The sequence below is a fragment of the Patiria miniata genome, unplaced genomic scaffold, assembly GCF_015706575.1.
Source record: "Patiria miniata isolate m_02_andy unplaced genomic scaffold, ASM1570657v1 HiC_scaffold_16, whole genome shotgun sequence".
NCBI lineage: Eukaryota > Metazoa > Echinodermata > Asteroidea > Valvatida > Asterinidae > Patiria > Patiria miniata.
Window position 1 is genome coordinate 8,505,335 of NW_024037054.1, and position 15,133 is coordinate 8,520,467.

General features: G+C 38.3%; 1 protein-coding gene across 1 annotated transcript in view; it reads left to right on the plus strand.

Moving 5' to 3' along the window:
* LOC119723231 (probable GPI-anchored adhesin-like protein PGA55) overlaps window positions 1-15,133 on the plus strand; it is a 38,044-nt gene that overhangs the window by 20,981 nt on the left and 1,930 nt on the right. The window contains exons 11-12 of the mRNA XM_038193794.1: window positions 14,270-14,642; window positions 14,897-15,071. Coding sequence (XP_038049722.1) covers window positions 14,270-14,642; window positions 14,897-15,071 — 548 coding nt within the window. The remainder of the gene's footprint in view (window positions 1-14,269; window positions 14,643-14,896; window positions 15,072-15,133) is intronic.

The following is a 15,133-nucleotide window of genomic DNA, read 5'->3' on the forward strand; positions in this document are numbered from 1 at the left end:
TGTTTCCTTTGTAGTAGGTAGCTAAATTTAGTTATGACTGATACAAACACGACGGCTTGACCAAAGTGCAACACAACTAGCTCTATATTTTTACCTGGGTATTCCCAACAGACATATTTTGTTTCCTGCTCATTTTGATGTGGTCGCCACAAAATACCAGCTTCAGTTCCAACTAATACCATTGAAAGGCCTCATACACAAGACAATATGGTAGGTTGAGTTTTGTCTGTTTTTGTTTACTTTTCTTTTTTTCAGTACATAATTACTGATGGGGTTTGGTTTTGTATAGTTTGTATCTGTGTACATATTTATATGGTAAGAGTAAGTGTACTTATGTCTGTGTACTAATTTATGGTAGGAGTGTTGTATTCAGGGATGTACAGTATGTGCTTTGTGTCTATATGTATGAGCTATACATATTGACATAATCATTACTGTTTTAGCTTCTAGTTTAAAACATGCATCTGTTCTGGGACAAAAATGAACAATAATTCCACAGTTGATTTTCCTCTCTATCATGCAGTACTTTTGCCGAGGATAAAACAGGACATGTCACATCAACATTTGCTGAAAATCACACAACTTTTATATTGAATTATGTTTGGATCATGTTTAATTTGTAATTATTACTTCAAAATCTGTTGTTTTAAAATTCTTCAATAGAACACTTCACGAGGGCAGTCTTTTGAAATTATCTTTAATTAAAATGTTGAATGACTCCTGAACTATGTTGTCGTCAATTTGTAAAAAATGATTGACTTATCTCAATTCATTTTAACATTTAAATTAAAAACATTTCTAGGGTTTCCTTACAGAAACCTCCAATGACTACAATCTTAACAAACATCTCCATGGATTAATTGTTTGCAAACAAGTTAGCAAATGCTTGTTTAGCAATTTGAAGACACAATATCACACAAAAACTATAAAACCACCAGAGACACTTTCTTCCAGGCATGGGTGACGCAAGGCATTAAAATATTATAAATTGAGTTAGTAATCACTATGCACATTCCCACCTCTTTTTCTCCCATTACCCGACCCCCTCCCCTAATTTATTTGTGACCCGACCAGGAAATGAATAAATTCTCAGCAGCATCATTTCCTGGCCACTTGGTTTCAATGACCCCCAGCTGAGAAGGATCTTTTGTGGCTTTCAAACACAAAAGGCTATGACCTCCCAGGTTTTGTTCCCATCACAAAAGCCTCACAAGTCAGTCACTGGCGCCTTGCATCATTACATTCAATGATGCAGGGAGTCCCCATTGTCTGTCTCAGTCCCTGTTATGATGAAGAGTTCAGCTCTTCACATGATAACACACACAGCGCTGCCATCAACGACCTCTCTGTGCCAGCAGCATGCATGTATGTCTGTGGTACTACATGTTTGTATCATACTCTCGACTGTTCTACAGATGTGATGTAAACTAGAGATTTTGTGATTCGTGCCAGTCATTTTTAGGCTTTAGTTATTGGAGTGTACCAGTATCTGTTGATGCTGGTACCGGTACAAGACAGACAATATTCATTCTGTACGGAGAGATGATTTTGAATGCAGTGGTTTGGCCATATCCCGTAGAATCCAAACGCATGTTGTACTTTGAACACGTTGTTAAGAGCCTCAATTTCTGCCTGCATTATACCGTTGTGCTCGGCCGTACAGGTAAGCTATGTGTCATGTCTGCACTCACATCAGGAATAATTTCCTGCATATTTTATCACATGCATGTATTGCCTTCAGGCAATGAATTCTGAACCGAGAACATGCATAAAATATTCTCACTGCAACCCCAATAATAATTTGACACATTTACACTGTACATGTTTTTGTATCTAAGTAAGATTTCTAGTTTTCGATTAAAATAATTTGTAAGAGTTGTTCTGGTGTAATGTTAAAAATTCATTTCCCCCCAATAAAAAAAAATTTCACTGCCAAATAAATAAAATTAGGCCAACTTTACCGACTCTTCAGACGTCAACATTCTCAAAATTAAAAATCTGTTAACAACATTAATTGGATTTTCTTATTAATTGTATGCTCCCTATTTTATATACACTCAGTAGGATTGAGAAACCCTAGAATTAATGCTCACACAGGAACATTTTCAGGATTTGGAACATCAATTTGCAGTGATGATGGTTCATAAGGTCAGACAGGAAACATGGAAATGATTGATATGGCCATTGAGTTTTTTATTTATTTATTTTTTATTATGGATGCAATGTTCACAATTGTCATTCATGGTTACATGTATGTCAAAGGGGAAAGGTGGTAGTGGGGATGGGGCCAGGGTGGGGTGTGTGCTCTAGTGTGGCATTCATTTCTGCATCCTGCCAGTTTTCAAAATGAATTGGATAATTAGAATTGCCAACATTTATAACAATATTCAATGAAATTTTAGAATTTTATAATTTACCAAATTCTAATTTAAAACAGGTCTACAAATTTTGTTCATCTTCAAACATAATCAGATTTGCATCTTCCTCAGTTCTGGTCCAGAATTATATTTGGATTTTGTTTATTTTCTTCTGGTGAGAATTTTGCATTGAGATGTAGGTTCTGCTTTGTATCTCATTATTTTGCATATTTCTGTTCACCTCTGGCCATGATGTATCATAGCTCAGCGCTACCAATACGATAATCTGTCCTGACAAGCCAGCTTTATAATCAGATTATATTGTAATTCCATCATCTGCCGCCGATAATCGCAGCCAGGCAGCCATTATGATTGACTCAATGTCACTGTCATTGTTGTTTTGTCGTGTACCTATGAAAAGCATTGTGTCAGGTATTGCACAAAGCAACTTCACTGTGACGGATTATCTACGGTACAGCTGTTACAATGATGTCGCCATTGAAGGGGGCCTCGGTGATATACAGTGGGTTGTTCCATGAACATGGGCACGTGATCCCCATGCACCCATGAGGCCCCCTATAATGGAGAAACCATTATGTACGCTATTGTTCACAGCAACTGCTCCGTGACAGATTATCTGTACAATAGCTATCACAATGCTTTCACCATTGATGGGGACTCCTTCAATATAGGGCCTATACTGACAGATTGGTCTATAGCTGGTACAGTGGTTCTTGCCACATCTTCCATTTCTGGGACAGAGGTTCAAACCCTACCTTAGTTCATCATAAAGATTGAGTTTGTCAACTCCTACTTGATCATAGGTTTCCTTCAGAACTACCTGGTGTGATCCTCTCACATCTAAATTGGATATTTCCTTTCTTGGAAGCTCTAGGATGAGACCTGAGGGAAAACATGGATTAATCCTTGATTAGGCTTCTCGTGATACTTAAAATAATACAAAAATAAGTAAAATAGTTCAGGTTTATGAATTTTACATGCCCGAGCACATCACATCATCACCTATAAAACAATAAATGTAGTGACGATTACATGGTTAATTATGACTGGAAGATGGGCATGTCTTTCTTAAACATATATCTCACGATGTGCACAGCAATATTCTAAAAGAAAAAAAACCCCTCAGAAACTGAATAATTAACAGCATTTCATTGTCTTTTAATTTCAGGTATGGTGGACTTAACTTGCATCCCTAAAGACTTTGCATGACCAACCCCCCTATGGATGAAACATCCAGTTTGTGACTTAGTTCCTCCTTCAGGACGTCTTGTGGAAACCCTCGACTAACTGTCTTACTGAATGATACCTATTGTGACTCTAGTCTCTACCCTGCATGCTCTGACCCAATTGGAGTACAAACAAAATTTCCCTTTTTGCATGCCACTTGGTGAAAGTGTCGCTTGAGAGCCAGCGCCGGCCATGGCATTTTCGGCCATATTGGAGTTGCCACAGCGATTTGTGTCATTCATCAACCGTTTGCTGCATGGATGGGACACGTTGTCGGAAGATGGTATGTTGTTCATTTACCCTATAACCCATTCTCTGTAGGAACCACGCTGATTCCAACAGAATCCATCAAAAGCTAAGTGCAAAGCCTTCTGAATCCTACAGATTCAGACAGCCCGAGGAATAGGTTTTTGTTTACATTGTACTTCTGTAGACCGAGGTTAAGAAGATCTAAGAAGAAAGTGTCTTCCGTTTTTCATGAGTCGTGCAAAATTTACTTTTTTTAATGTCAGCATTTTACATTATGTCAGCAATAAGCAAATTAGGTTAAAAACACTTGGCCTATAACCCACCAGATATTCTCTGTAGGAACCACGCTGATTCCAACAGAATCCATCAAAAGCTAAGTGAAAATCCTGCTGAATCCTACAGATTCAGACAGCCTGAGGAATAGGTTTTTGTTTGCAAATGTTGTACTTCTCTTGGCCTAGGTCAACAAGATCTAAGAAGAAAATGTCTTCCGTTTTTCATGAGTCGAGTAAAATTTTACTTTTTTTTAATGTCAGCATTTTACATTATGTCAGCAAAGACAAATAAGCAATAAGCAAATTCAGAGTGAAAACCATTATGCAATCCAATTGTTTTCCCCCAAAAAACTGACTTGTCCATTTTTTATAAACTGTAGCTTAATGGACGCAAAACAGCTGCAGACAGAAAGGCGACAAAATAAATAAGTTAAATACAATATAGCCAGGAAATTGAGTATTGTGACAACAGTCTACCCCCAACCCCATAAAAAAGGAGATTAGTTTATTTTTGGCTTTTTAATTGCTTGAGCAGTTAATGTGACACATACTATGTCACTATGGAAATACAGAAATGTTAGTCAAGTCAATATGTGGTGAATGCATGGTTTTACGGCTATTCAATTGCTGGTACGCATTAGTGTGAAATTATTAATTGACTCTTTCATCCGAAGAACCGTGATATTGATTTGGGTTTAATATTAACAGCGTCCAGATGTGTGAATTGGGTGAACACAAAATCACTTATTATCCAACCACTGCAGAATCCATTCATCACGCACTCTCAATTTAGAAACCATAAATTATTGTCATGTAGACTGTGCTGCCAATAATATGAAATGGCTAAATGTACGGGATTTGAAGAGATTTGTACTATATCTCCAAAGTCTTGAATTTTTCGGTCCTAGTCATCAACTACATGAGCTTGTCATCTCGTAATCAAAACATCGCCTACCTAACATATGCTTGCTATGTTTCCCTTGTGACTTGATCTCAGAGTGTGTTGACTGCAGACTCCGAGTGGCAGATCCGGTGGGGGGTGGGGGTGCAGTCACACAAACTATCCCGGGGGGGGGGGGGGGGGGGGGGGGTGTCCCACGCAAGTCTCGTTTTCATGATTGTAAATGGGCAATTTTGTGAAATGAGTGTTTAGGAAAGTAGATCATTAATTTAGTTGAATAGCATTCTCATGCTAGCTATTATGGCTAGAAAAAAATTATATGTGAAACATATAAAATATTATCACCAACTTCACTGTTTATTTTAATTGGCTTTTTCCTTGTAAACCATATAAGACAATGTGCAGAATTCTGAAGTTGATAAAGAAGATTTACAGTTGTTATTCAACACTTTCGTTTAATTGCTGTACATGTGTATCCTATGAGTAGGTGTTGAATGTGACTACAGCTAGACAGGCTCCCGTTATATGTTAATGAGCTCACACCAAGATAATCTTTTGAGCAAACAATCTCAGCTCAGACATGAAGCACATTATAAAAAGACCAAAATTAGTTTCATGCAAAGGTTTTTGAAGTGGAACAAATGTAATTAGTTTTAGCAGTTTAATGTTTTAAAGGGGAAAGGTTTAAGATTTTTTTTCGGGGGGGGGGGGTTAACAAATATTTTATGCATATTTGTGATGGTTAGTGAGCTTACTATTTAAGCAGGGTCTTTCACAAAGGCAAACATAGTATCATCCATTATAAAGTACCTTTCAGAGCAAATTGTGAACGAGTATGAATTATGCTCAAAATTGCTCATACACTGACTGCATTGTAATATAATTAATCACTTTTGCCCAAGGCTCTGAAATTAAATCAGATTAGATTTTCTTGCGATATTGTGAACCTGTTAGTAGAACACTGTTTTTTTTTCCTGTGATTTTGTTTTCTCTATTTTGCATATTTGTTCCACGATTTCTGCAAATTTTCACATCACAAAAAGAAATATGCACTGTCCCAAAAAGAACCTCTGGCAATACTGTGAAATTTATGGCAGATTTTCCTCCAGAGCCAGTGTAGTTCAGGGTGTTCAGGACAGGCAACGTTTCTTCTGTTATATGCACCACATATACGTCCCCTGTAATTCCTTGAATTGAATGAAAACCCAGCTGCCAATTTTGTCAAATATCATTTCAAAGATATGTCAAGTTTGGTCTGATACCAAAAGCAGATCATGTGGCAGAAAGTAAATATATATCAATTGTGCGAAACTAAAAAAACTGTTTTGAAATCGAGTATAATGTGCATTGTGTGTGGATATCAACAACTACTTCTGCAGTTGCTTATCTGCCATTTGTTAGTTTTCATGTCACTTTAGCAAATACCATCTAGAACAGAAAGTAGGAATATGGATGCGTGTCAGTCCAGGGAAGGAAATGAACAAGGAACTTCTGTGGGAATAATTTCTGTTCAGTTGTGCCGATTGTTTGGAGCAGAAATGAAGTTGCTACAATTAGTAGACTCAAAGGCACATTATTTCCATTTTCCGAATGCTCAATGGATGCCTATTTAGCCACTGTTAAAAAGCTACCTGGACAAGCATACTCCCGGGTGTCCGAGCTGACCCGCAGTGCTTATGGTAGGATTCGAACCCTGCCCGTTAGATCAACGGCTCAATCTTTGCGTTGTCGGTTGGAGGCGAGAGTTAACAGTATTCGACGCAGAAGTCAAGGTTTGTGTAGATCAGTCAGTAGTAACTTTGAGAAATGGATGTTGCTGAATGGAACTGGTAGGGTCTATCATTTCATTTGATCTTTGGATTTTACAACTTGCCGCTGCTACACATGCCTCAAACTGCAAGCAGAGTGCCATTTAAATATGGCCTTCCAATAGGATTTATAGGCCTCTAGCTGTTGGAGGGTAATCTAATGTTCTGCATTTCATTACTATCCTTGCTGCAAGTGAGATCCTAGGATGATTCAGGCGTTTTCATTTTTAATTAAGACTTGTTGACTTCAGTTAGTGTTAACAAGCACCGGTACATACTTGCCTTCACCTGATTAATTAAGACAGAGTGACAGTTTCGTCTCTGTGTATATCCAGCTGTTTGATCATAATGTGCTGGAATTTTCAGTCGAGAATCATATTGTATCTAATGCAATTAATTTGAAATGACGTGTTACGATCCTTTGTTAGGAATGACTTGGGTACATGAATGTATGCTGAACAGTGACTACTTATGTATGGCCGTGGATTGGATGACTTTATGCGTGACGAGCGCGAACCTGACTAGGTGTTTAAAGTCACAGGCTCATGTGTGCATTAATTTAAGTCGTGATTCATTGATTTTTATATTAAAGCTAAGCCAGTGTGCGCGCTGTTTAAGTGTGAGGCATTCTTGATATGAGCTGCAGGATTTATAATGCTTTCATGTAAATAAAGCACCAATTATAAAATCTTCCATTTTTCGTTTTTAGTAGTCTGTGAATATTGTCTAGATGTAATACATGTGGGTCATTCTATAAATTAAGGGTCCACTTTTTCCTGTCCCTGTTACATCTGACATCTATGATTTTATAATTCTGATGCACTCCTTAATGCAGTCATCCTCCAAGAGTGATTATGAATACAGAATAGTAAACTACCGCTACCTACCCAACAAATAAAATATCGTTTGCAGTCATTCTTAATGATACTTGAAATAAAATTACAAAGTACCAAGGTAACAGGGACAGGAAAAGTGACAGTTTGGACTCAGACCCTATATTTATAGAATGACCCATGTATAAATATATTCGTAGCAGACATAAAACAGTGAATGCATCCCACTATACAAAGGTAGCTACTGGTAGTCTTTTATGCTTATCCAAATGGAAATTATTCTCGAATAATAGCAAATATGTACCCAAGGCTGATGGCACAATAAATAGGGCTTTGACAAACTCAGGGCCCTACTTGTCAAAGTAATATTTTTGTAGTTTGGAAGGAATGTATTTTTAGCTGTTTCAGTGTACACACCGAAACAGCTTTTGTTTTTGTTATTTTATATGGCCATAGTTGTTTTTATTAATTTCACTAAAGTTTCCTCAAACTAACTGTTATTTTCAATTACGTTGGGTGCAATTGGTCGATCTGTGTGATCGGTCGATCACGTTGCCCGATGGGTCGATTCTGTACGAATATCTCGGACTTTACTTACCTTTCAAAATAATCCTCCAGAGTTGTGAATAAGAAAGAAAAGGTGTTCGACTTGTGGCAGCAGGATCGACTGATGATATTGATAGTGTCGTGATCGACCGATAGCGCAACGCGATTGCCCAATGGTACATCAACCCAACGTGCCCAACAATTACATTGTTTCATTTCCTATTAATTTGTTCCATCATTAAAGGGAATGTACATCATTGGCTTTTGCTGTAATTTTCAGAAATAAACTATTTGAGGGGTTAGTATAATAGATCAAATATTGTTTAACTGACATGTTTGAAGTTTTGTGCTCGAAAATGCTGGAAAAATCAAGAAAAACTAAAATGTTTAAGTAGTCTGGTTCCCTGACTCCACTAAAGATAAAATGGATCAATTTATAGATGTCGGAAAATTGTAAGGTATTAGAACCAGTCTAGCTGGCCTGCACCCGTTCATCATAACATGTAACCAATAGCAAACAACATTTGGACTGAAAAAATTGTAAATTAGGAGCAGTAGTTGAAAAATAGTTAGGTTTTTCCAACGGTGGTCGGCCGACCACCGTTGGAAATGTATACAAAAATACCATTTTCTTGAAAATGACTTGACACCAGGTGCCATAATTTTACAGGGTGCTTAAGACTGTCATTTACCAACATCCTAGTAAGGTATTTCGTAAAAACTTGGTAGCTTTATTCTTCGATGTTTGCAAATGTTGTATTTTCCCTTTAAATTTCAACAAATAAGCCTCAAGTATATGTAGCCCTATGGCCCCGCACTGGAGTAGACTCTGAACACAGAGTCTACTCCAGTGCGCGGCCCCACTATTAAGGCTAAGGCCTCAACTAGAGTTCACATCATGATCAAGCAACACTTTACTTCTAAGTTCTTGAACCGGTTCAGTTCGTTCACAATCTTCTCAGTCAACTCAAAGCATTTAGTGGAATAAAGTCACGGTAACAAAAGTTTTGAACTCAAGAAATTTCATTGAATGACTCTTTCACTATTCACTAAACAGTACACAAATGACTGGTTTGGAAAAATTTCCATACTCGGACGTCACTTTTTTCAATTAATTTTCTATCGCCAAAAGTTACATCTTTTATGGTTATTCCTCCACTTTCCCTCCTCTACTCTCACCCTCTCCTTTCCTTAATTTCAATTTATTAATCAGTCACTTCCCAGCAGGCATTTTTGGTCGGTTTAACGTCCAAGCGACGTTTGATTCTGACCAATACTGACGTTGGATTTTGGTCCTTTTATAATTGATTATGAAAGTCAGTTAGACGTCGAAATCTGACCAAATAATAACGTCTGTTTATGGTCGAGTTGTGACGTCAATCCTACTGGTTTTATTGACGTTAAACTGACGTCAGATTTCATGGTCAGATTTTGGTCATTTGATGATTGATTTTGTAAGTTATTTAGACGTTGAAATCTGACCAAATAATAACGTCTGTTTATGGTCGAGTTGTGACGTCAATCCTACTGATTTGATTGACGTTAAACTGACGTCAGATTTCATGGTCAGATTTTGGTCATCTAATGATTGATTTTGTAAGTTATTTAGACGTTGAAATCTGACCAAATAATAACGTCTGTTTATGGTCGGGTTGTGACGTCAATCCTACTGGTTTGATTGACGTTAATCTGACGTCTGATTTCATGGTCAGATTTTGGTCATTTTATAATTGATTTTGAAAGTTTTTTAGACGTTGAAAACATGACCAAAATCTAACATCCGTATATGGTCAAATCATGACGTCAGTCTGACCATGATTAACTGGTTAAATGGACGTCGACAGGACGTCAGATTCTTTGTTGAATTTAGGTCAGTTAATGGTTGAAAGTGTAATTTATTTAGACGTCTAAAACACAGACATGAGATCTAATCTCTTTTTTGAATATGTGTGGAGGTAGAAGACATCAGGCCGTCGATCTTGATGTTTTCTCTGATGATTGTTGACACGTATGGTAGGGCTTGGGTAGTATGTTTCTTCTCCATCAATTGCAAAGAGCAGAGATGAGCTGGAAAATTAAAAGGAGATGTTCCAAATGAAATTGTGAATTTTCTTGAATACCAACACATTCAAAAATATTTTTTTGTGACTCGTAAATAATTAAAACAAAATAGATTCTTTATGTAAGCCAATTTAAGTGCAGCGGAATATAAAAATTTTAAAAACTGCAAGCATCACAAGGTCCTCATTTGAGTTAGTGCGGTAGTGAGATTTGGAATATTTAAGTTATCGATCAACATAGTGTAGGAAATATGTCTCATGTTGAGATGTGCGTTAAATGACAGCAGTTTTAGGCTTAAATGCAGCTTGGACATGATGATGGAAGGCGGGCAGAACATGCATGACTGCTGATTAGCTTAGATTGTCTAGATTTCAATGTTTAAATAAAGGGCACCGTAAGTGTAACTTTGAATTTGAAATAAGAATTGACAATAGCGTCAAACATTAACAACTTTCAACAATGAGAAGTTGAAGTATTTTTCCATTGAATTTTTATGTTATACATGTACAAGTAAGTAGGCCTACAGAAGGGAACCCATTGTACATATCACTGTCAGGATAACATTTCAAGACTACTCGATCCCGTCCTTAAAAGAAATTTCAAATCCCTAACTCGGAAACAATCGCATTAGAAACTTACCGTTTTTCAGACCGGTACATTGCAAAAGCCGACCATATTGTACGCCTGCGTACTAATCTTGATAATTGCAGTTCAATCGAATCTTGTGCTTGTCCCATACATCCTGATGTCGTATCTTGACTTGAAGTTAAGATTAGCAGGAACATGATCTTGTCATCAAGTGGCATACACTGTAGGACAATGACTGTTGCAATGTGCCCACAAAACTTCGACATTTGACCCACCACGTCTTTTCCCGAACTGAGCTGTTTCGAAGTTGCTAGACTCGTGTAGCATTGGATGGAATGCAAGAGGTCACACACAGGGCGTAAATAATGCTCACGCACGTGCGGTGCGCGCGCGATGTTTTGGTCATTTAGCGCGCGGGGCAGGAATTTTGGCTCGGAGCCAAGACGTACGTTTGGATGTTGTATTTTGGTTTAAACCATGACATAATGACAACGTTAGATATTTTAACCATCCATCGACCAGAATTTAACGTCATTATTTGAATCGTCGAAAGGACGTTAGAAAACGGACGTAACTATGGTTGAAAACATGACCTTTAATAATGACTTCAAATATTATAACCAGCAACCGACCATAATCCAACGTCACTGTTCGAGTAGTTGAAAAAAAAATGTCAAAACCATGACATAATAACGACGTTAAATATTTTAACCATCCCCTGACCAGAACTCAACGTCGTTATTTGAGTCGTGGAAACGACGTCAGAAAACGGACGTAATATCATTGTTAAAACACAACCTAGTAACGACGTCAAATATTATAACCAGCAGCTGACCACAATAAAACCTCGCTTTTGGGGTCGTTGAAAAAAACGTCAAAAACGGACGTTATATTTTGGGGAAAACCATGACATAATAACGACGTTAAATGTTTTAACCACCCCCTGACCAGAATTCAGCGTCGTTACTTGAATCGTGGAAACGACGTTAGAAAACGGACGTAATATCTTAGATGCAAACATGGCCTCATAATAACGACTTCAAATATTATAACCAGCAGCTGACCACAATAAAACCTCGATTGGAGTCGTTGAAAAAACGTCAAAAACGGACGCTATATTTTTTGTGAAAACCATGACATAATAACGACGTTAAATATTTTAACCATCCCCTGACCAGAATTCAACGTCGTTATTTGAATCGTCGAAACGACGTTAGAAAACGGACGTAATATCATGGTTAAAAACATAACCTAATAACGACGTCAAATATTATAACCAGCAGCCGACTACAATTCAACTTCGCTTTTGGAGTCGTTGAAAAAACGTCAAAAACGGACGTTATATTTTGGTGAAAACCATGACATAATAACGACGTTAAATATTTTAACCATCCCCTGACCAGAACTCAACGTCGTTATTTGAATCGCGGAAACGACGTTAGAAAACGGGCGTAATATCTTAGATGCAAACATGACCTCATAACGACTTCAAATATTGTAACCAGCAGCCGACCATAATTCAACGTCAATTTTTTAGTAGTTGAAAAAACGTAAAAAACGGACGCTGCATTTTAGTTGAAAGCATGACATATGTACGACGTCAGATATTATAACCAACGGCCAACCTCAATTCAACGTCGTGTTTTGATTTGTTGAAACGACGTTAGAAAGCGAACGTCATATCTTAGTTGAAAACATGACATAATTGTGACGTCTTGAAGGGAACCATAATAATGACAATAATACAACGTTGTTTTTCAGGCCGTTGTAAAGACGTTGACAAAACAACGTCATATCATGGTTGAAACTATGTTACGTATTATTTGTGACCAAATTCCTACTACATTGTGACGTTGTTGTTATGTCAAATTCTGACGTTAAATTGCCGACACTAAAGCAACGTCTGGCAGACGTTATAATGACAACGTTTTCTTTGGTCTACCAAAACAACGTTGTTTTTCGGTTAGGAATGGTTGATCTGACGTTGCGACCATAGTACAACCGTTATACAACGTCAGTCTGACGTTTGGTGCCTGCTGGGTTACTTCATCGGGATTCGAACCTCTGACGCTTGCTTGATACACGAGACTCTTAACCGCTAGGCCGCGCACGATCGCTGTTGCAATCATCAATCTTTGGACGTATTTGAAGTATCCATTGAAATAAACTAAATATTCATGAGAAAATAAATATTCATAATGACGTATTGCACTATCATTGGCAGGCTCATGCGACGTCATGGTTGTTGATGTCACGTGTATAACGTTCCGCTGTCTTTTCAGCCACTACAATCAGTTTTGACCGGCTGCTTCAAGTTAGTTCTGCACGACGTATGCATCCAAAATGTGCTCTAAAAACACATTTTGAGTACATTTTTTTCACCTTTACACAGCTTCCTGGATTTCTTTTGGTTCAAATGACAAGGTGAGGTGACAATAAATATGTTTGGCAGCAGATAAATTGACATCCGAGTATGGAACTTTTCCCGAAAATGATGCTATCGTTAATTTCTGAAAAAGTGAAAGCACTTTTTCAGAAATTCTTCAAAGTTTGTTTGTCCTACCTCCCTGGTTTTACAGGGTTTTTGTTTACCTTCAATCAAAATAAAGCGCCACCGTAGTTCACTTTAGTCCAGGTTTTTGACGATTATAACAATCCCGTTTGTACCCCGAAAATGCTGACTTTTGTTCCCAGCAGCTCTCCATTACACGGTACACAATATGCAGCGTCAGCTTGAACCGCATAAATGACTGTATTTTCATCATTGTGTACTTCATATGGTTGTGCACAATGCGCGTGGCCATCGGAAACGACCAAACGGCCGATTTTCTAGCTCCACGAACTCCCATATATGGTCGTGCACAATGCGCGTGTCTATGGGAAACGCCAAAACGGCCGATTTTCTAGTTCGCTATTGCCAATACACGTGTGCACAATCGGCCGAGTACAAAAACAGCCATATACGGGGTTCACACGAGGTTTTCGCCACGGTCCAAAAAGCTGGTTTTCGTGTTCCTGTATGACTTTTGTACCTAGGCCGGGTACCTGTGGCTAATTTGATGCAGCCGAGGTTTGGAATCGGTCGCTCGTGCAATATTGGTATAAAGTAGGGAACTTTTAAAGTCTTACAAATTATAATTTGAGAGACTCCAAGGAATTTTTGTTATGATCATTAAGATGCCTTCTTTTTTTCAGATGAATCCAACAGGGGGAAAATCAGGTTTTGGCTATTAACCGTGTTTTTTGGGGTGGCCAGTGGTGTGTTAGAAAGGATTTTTTTTCGTCGACTAATATTTTTAAAATAGTGCAGAAGTTAGGTTTGACAACAAATTTTGCTGTCTGATTTTTATCTTTCTTTTATCTTACATCCTTGGGGTTTTTTTTGTTCCCTTTTTATATATAGTTGGAGATGAGAGTGCGGATGAGAGTGACTGGTCATCTGAGGAGGAAGGCTCCACATCCAAACGACCTCGCAACGATGGCGGCCACAGGAAAGCGCGTCGCAACCGGTCACGTAAAGGCCGCAAAGAGAAGGACGCCAAATCGGACGAGAAGCATAAATCTAACAAATCCTTGGATGACAAGCAGGAGACCATGGCAACGCCGGCTCCAAGTGCCCCAGTATCGCGGCTAGCGGAGGTCTTGTCCAGCAAGGAGGGGCTGAAGAGCGCTGCGCTAAAATCCACGGCCAGGGATCAAGCCAACGCTAACGAGACGGGTGCAAAAGTCTCAGACGAAGTGAAAAAGGGGAACAGTGACTCGACAACAATTATCAAGTAAGTTGTTTTGCTAATTTGGTTGATGAAATTGAGTTCAGTCAGTTCGGGATGATATTGTCAATTGAAACAGATGTCTGTCAATGTAGATAAGTGATATCTTTGTATCAGATTCAAGAAGTCTCACTTCAGACTATAACAGCTCTGAAAAATATCTCATGTCTGTTCCTGAACTTTAACGACTCTCCCTTAGTAACCATTGATGGGCCATCCAGATTTTCAAACTCGTATTTTCTTTTTCTTTTTTGTGCCAGGATTAAACCACCTCCGCCCACAGCCCCCAAGCCCAGGGCTAAACGGACAAGTAGCAGCCAGTCCAGTGAAGGTACCGAAGAGAAATCGAGGGAAGCTAAGACCAAACCAGCGAGCGAGACACCTAAGGTAGTGACAACCAGCTATGGTCCAGTGGAGGATAGCATCTTTGATGGGGTGAGCTTTTAACTGACGTTCAAAACACTTTGATTTAATCTTTCCTTCAATTGGCTATTTCA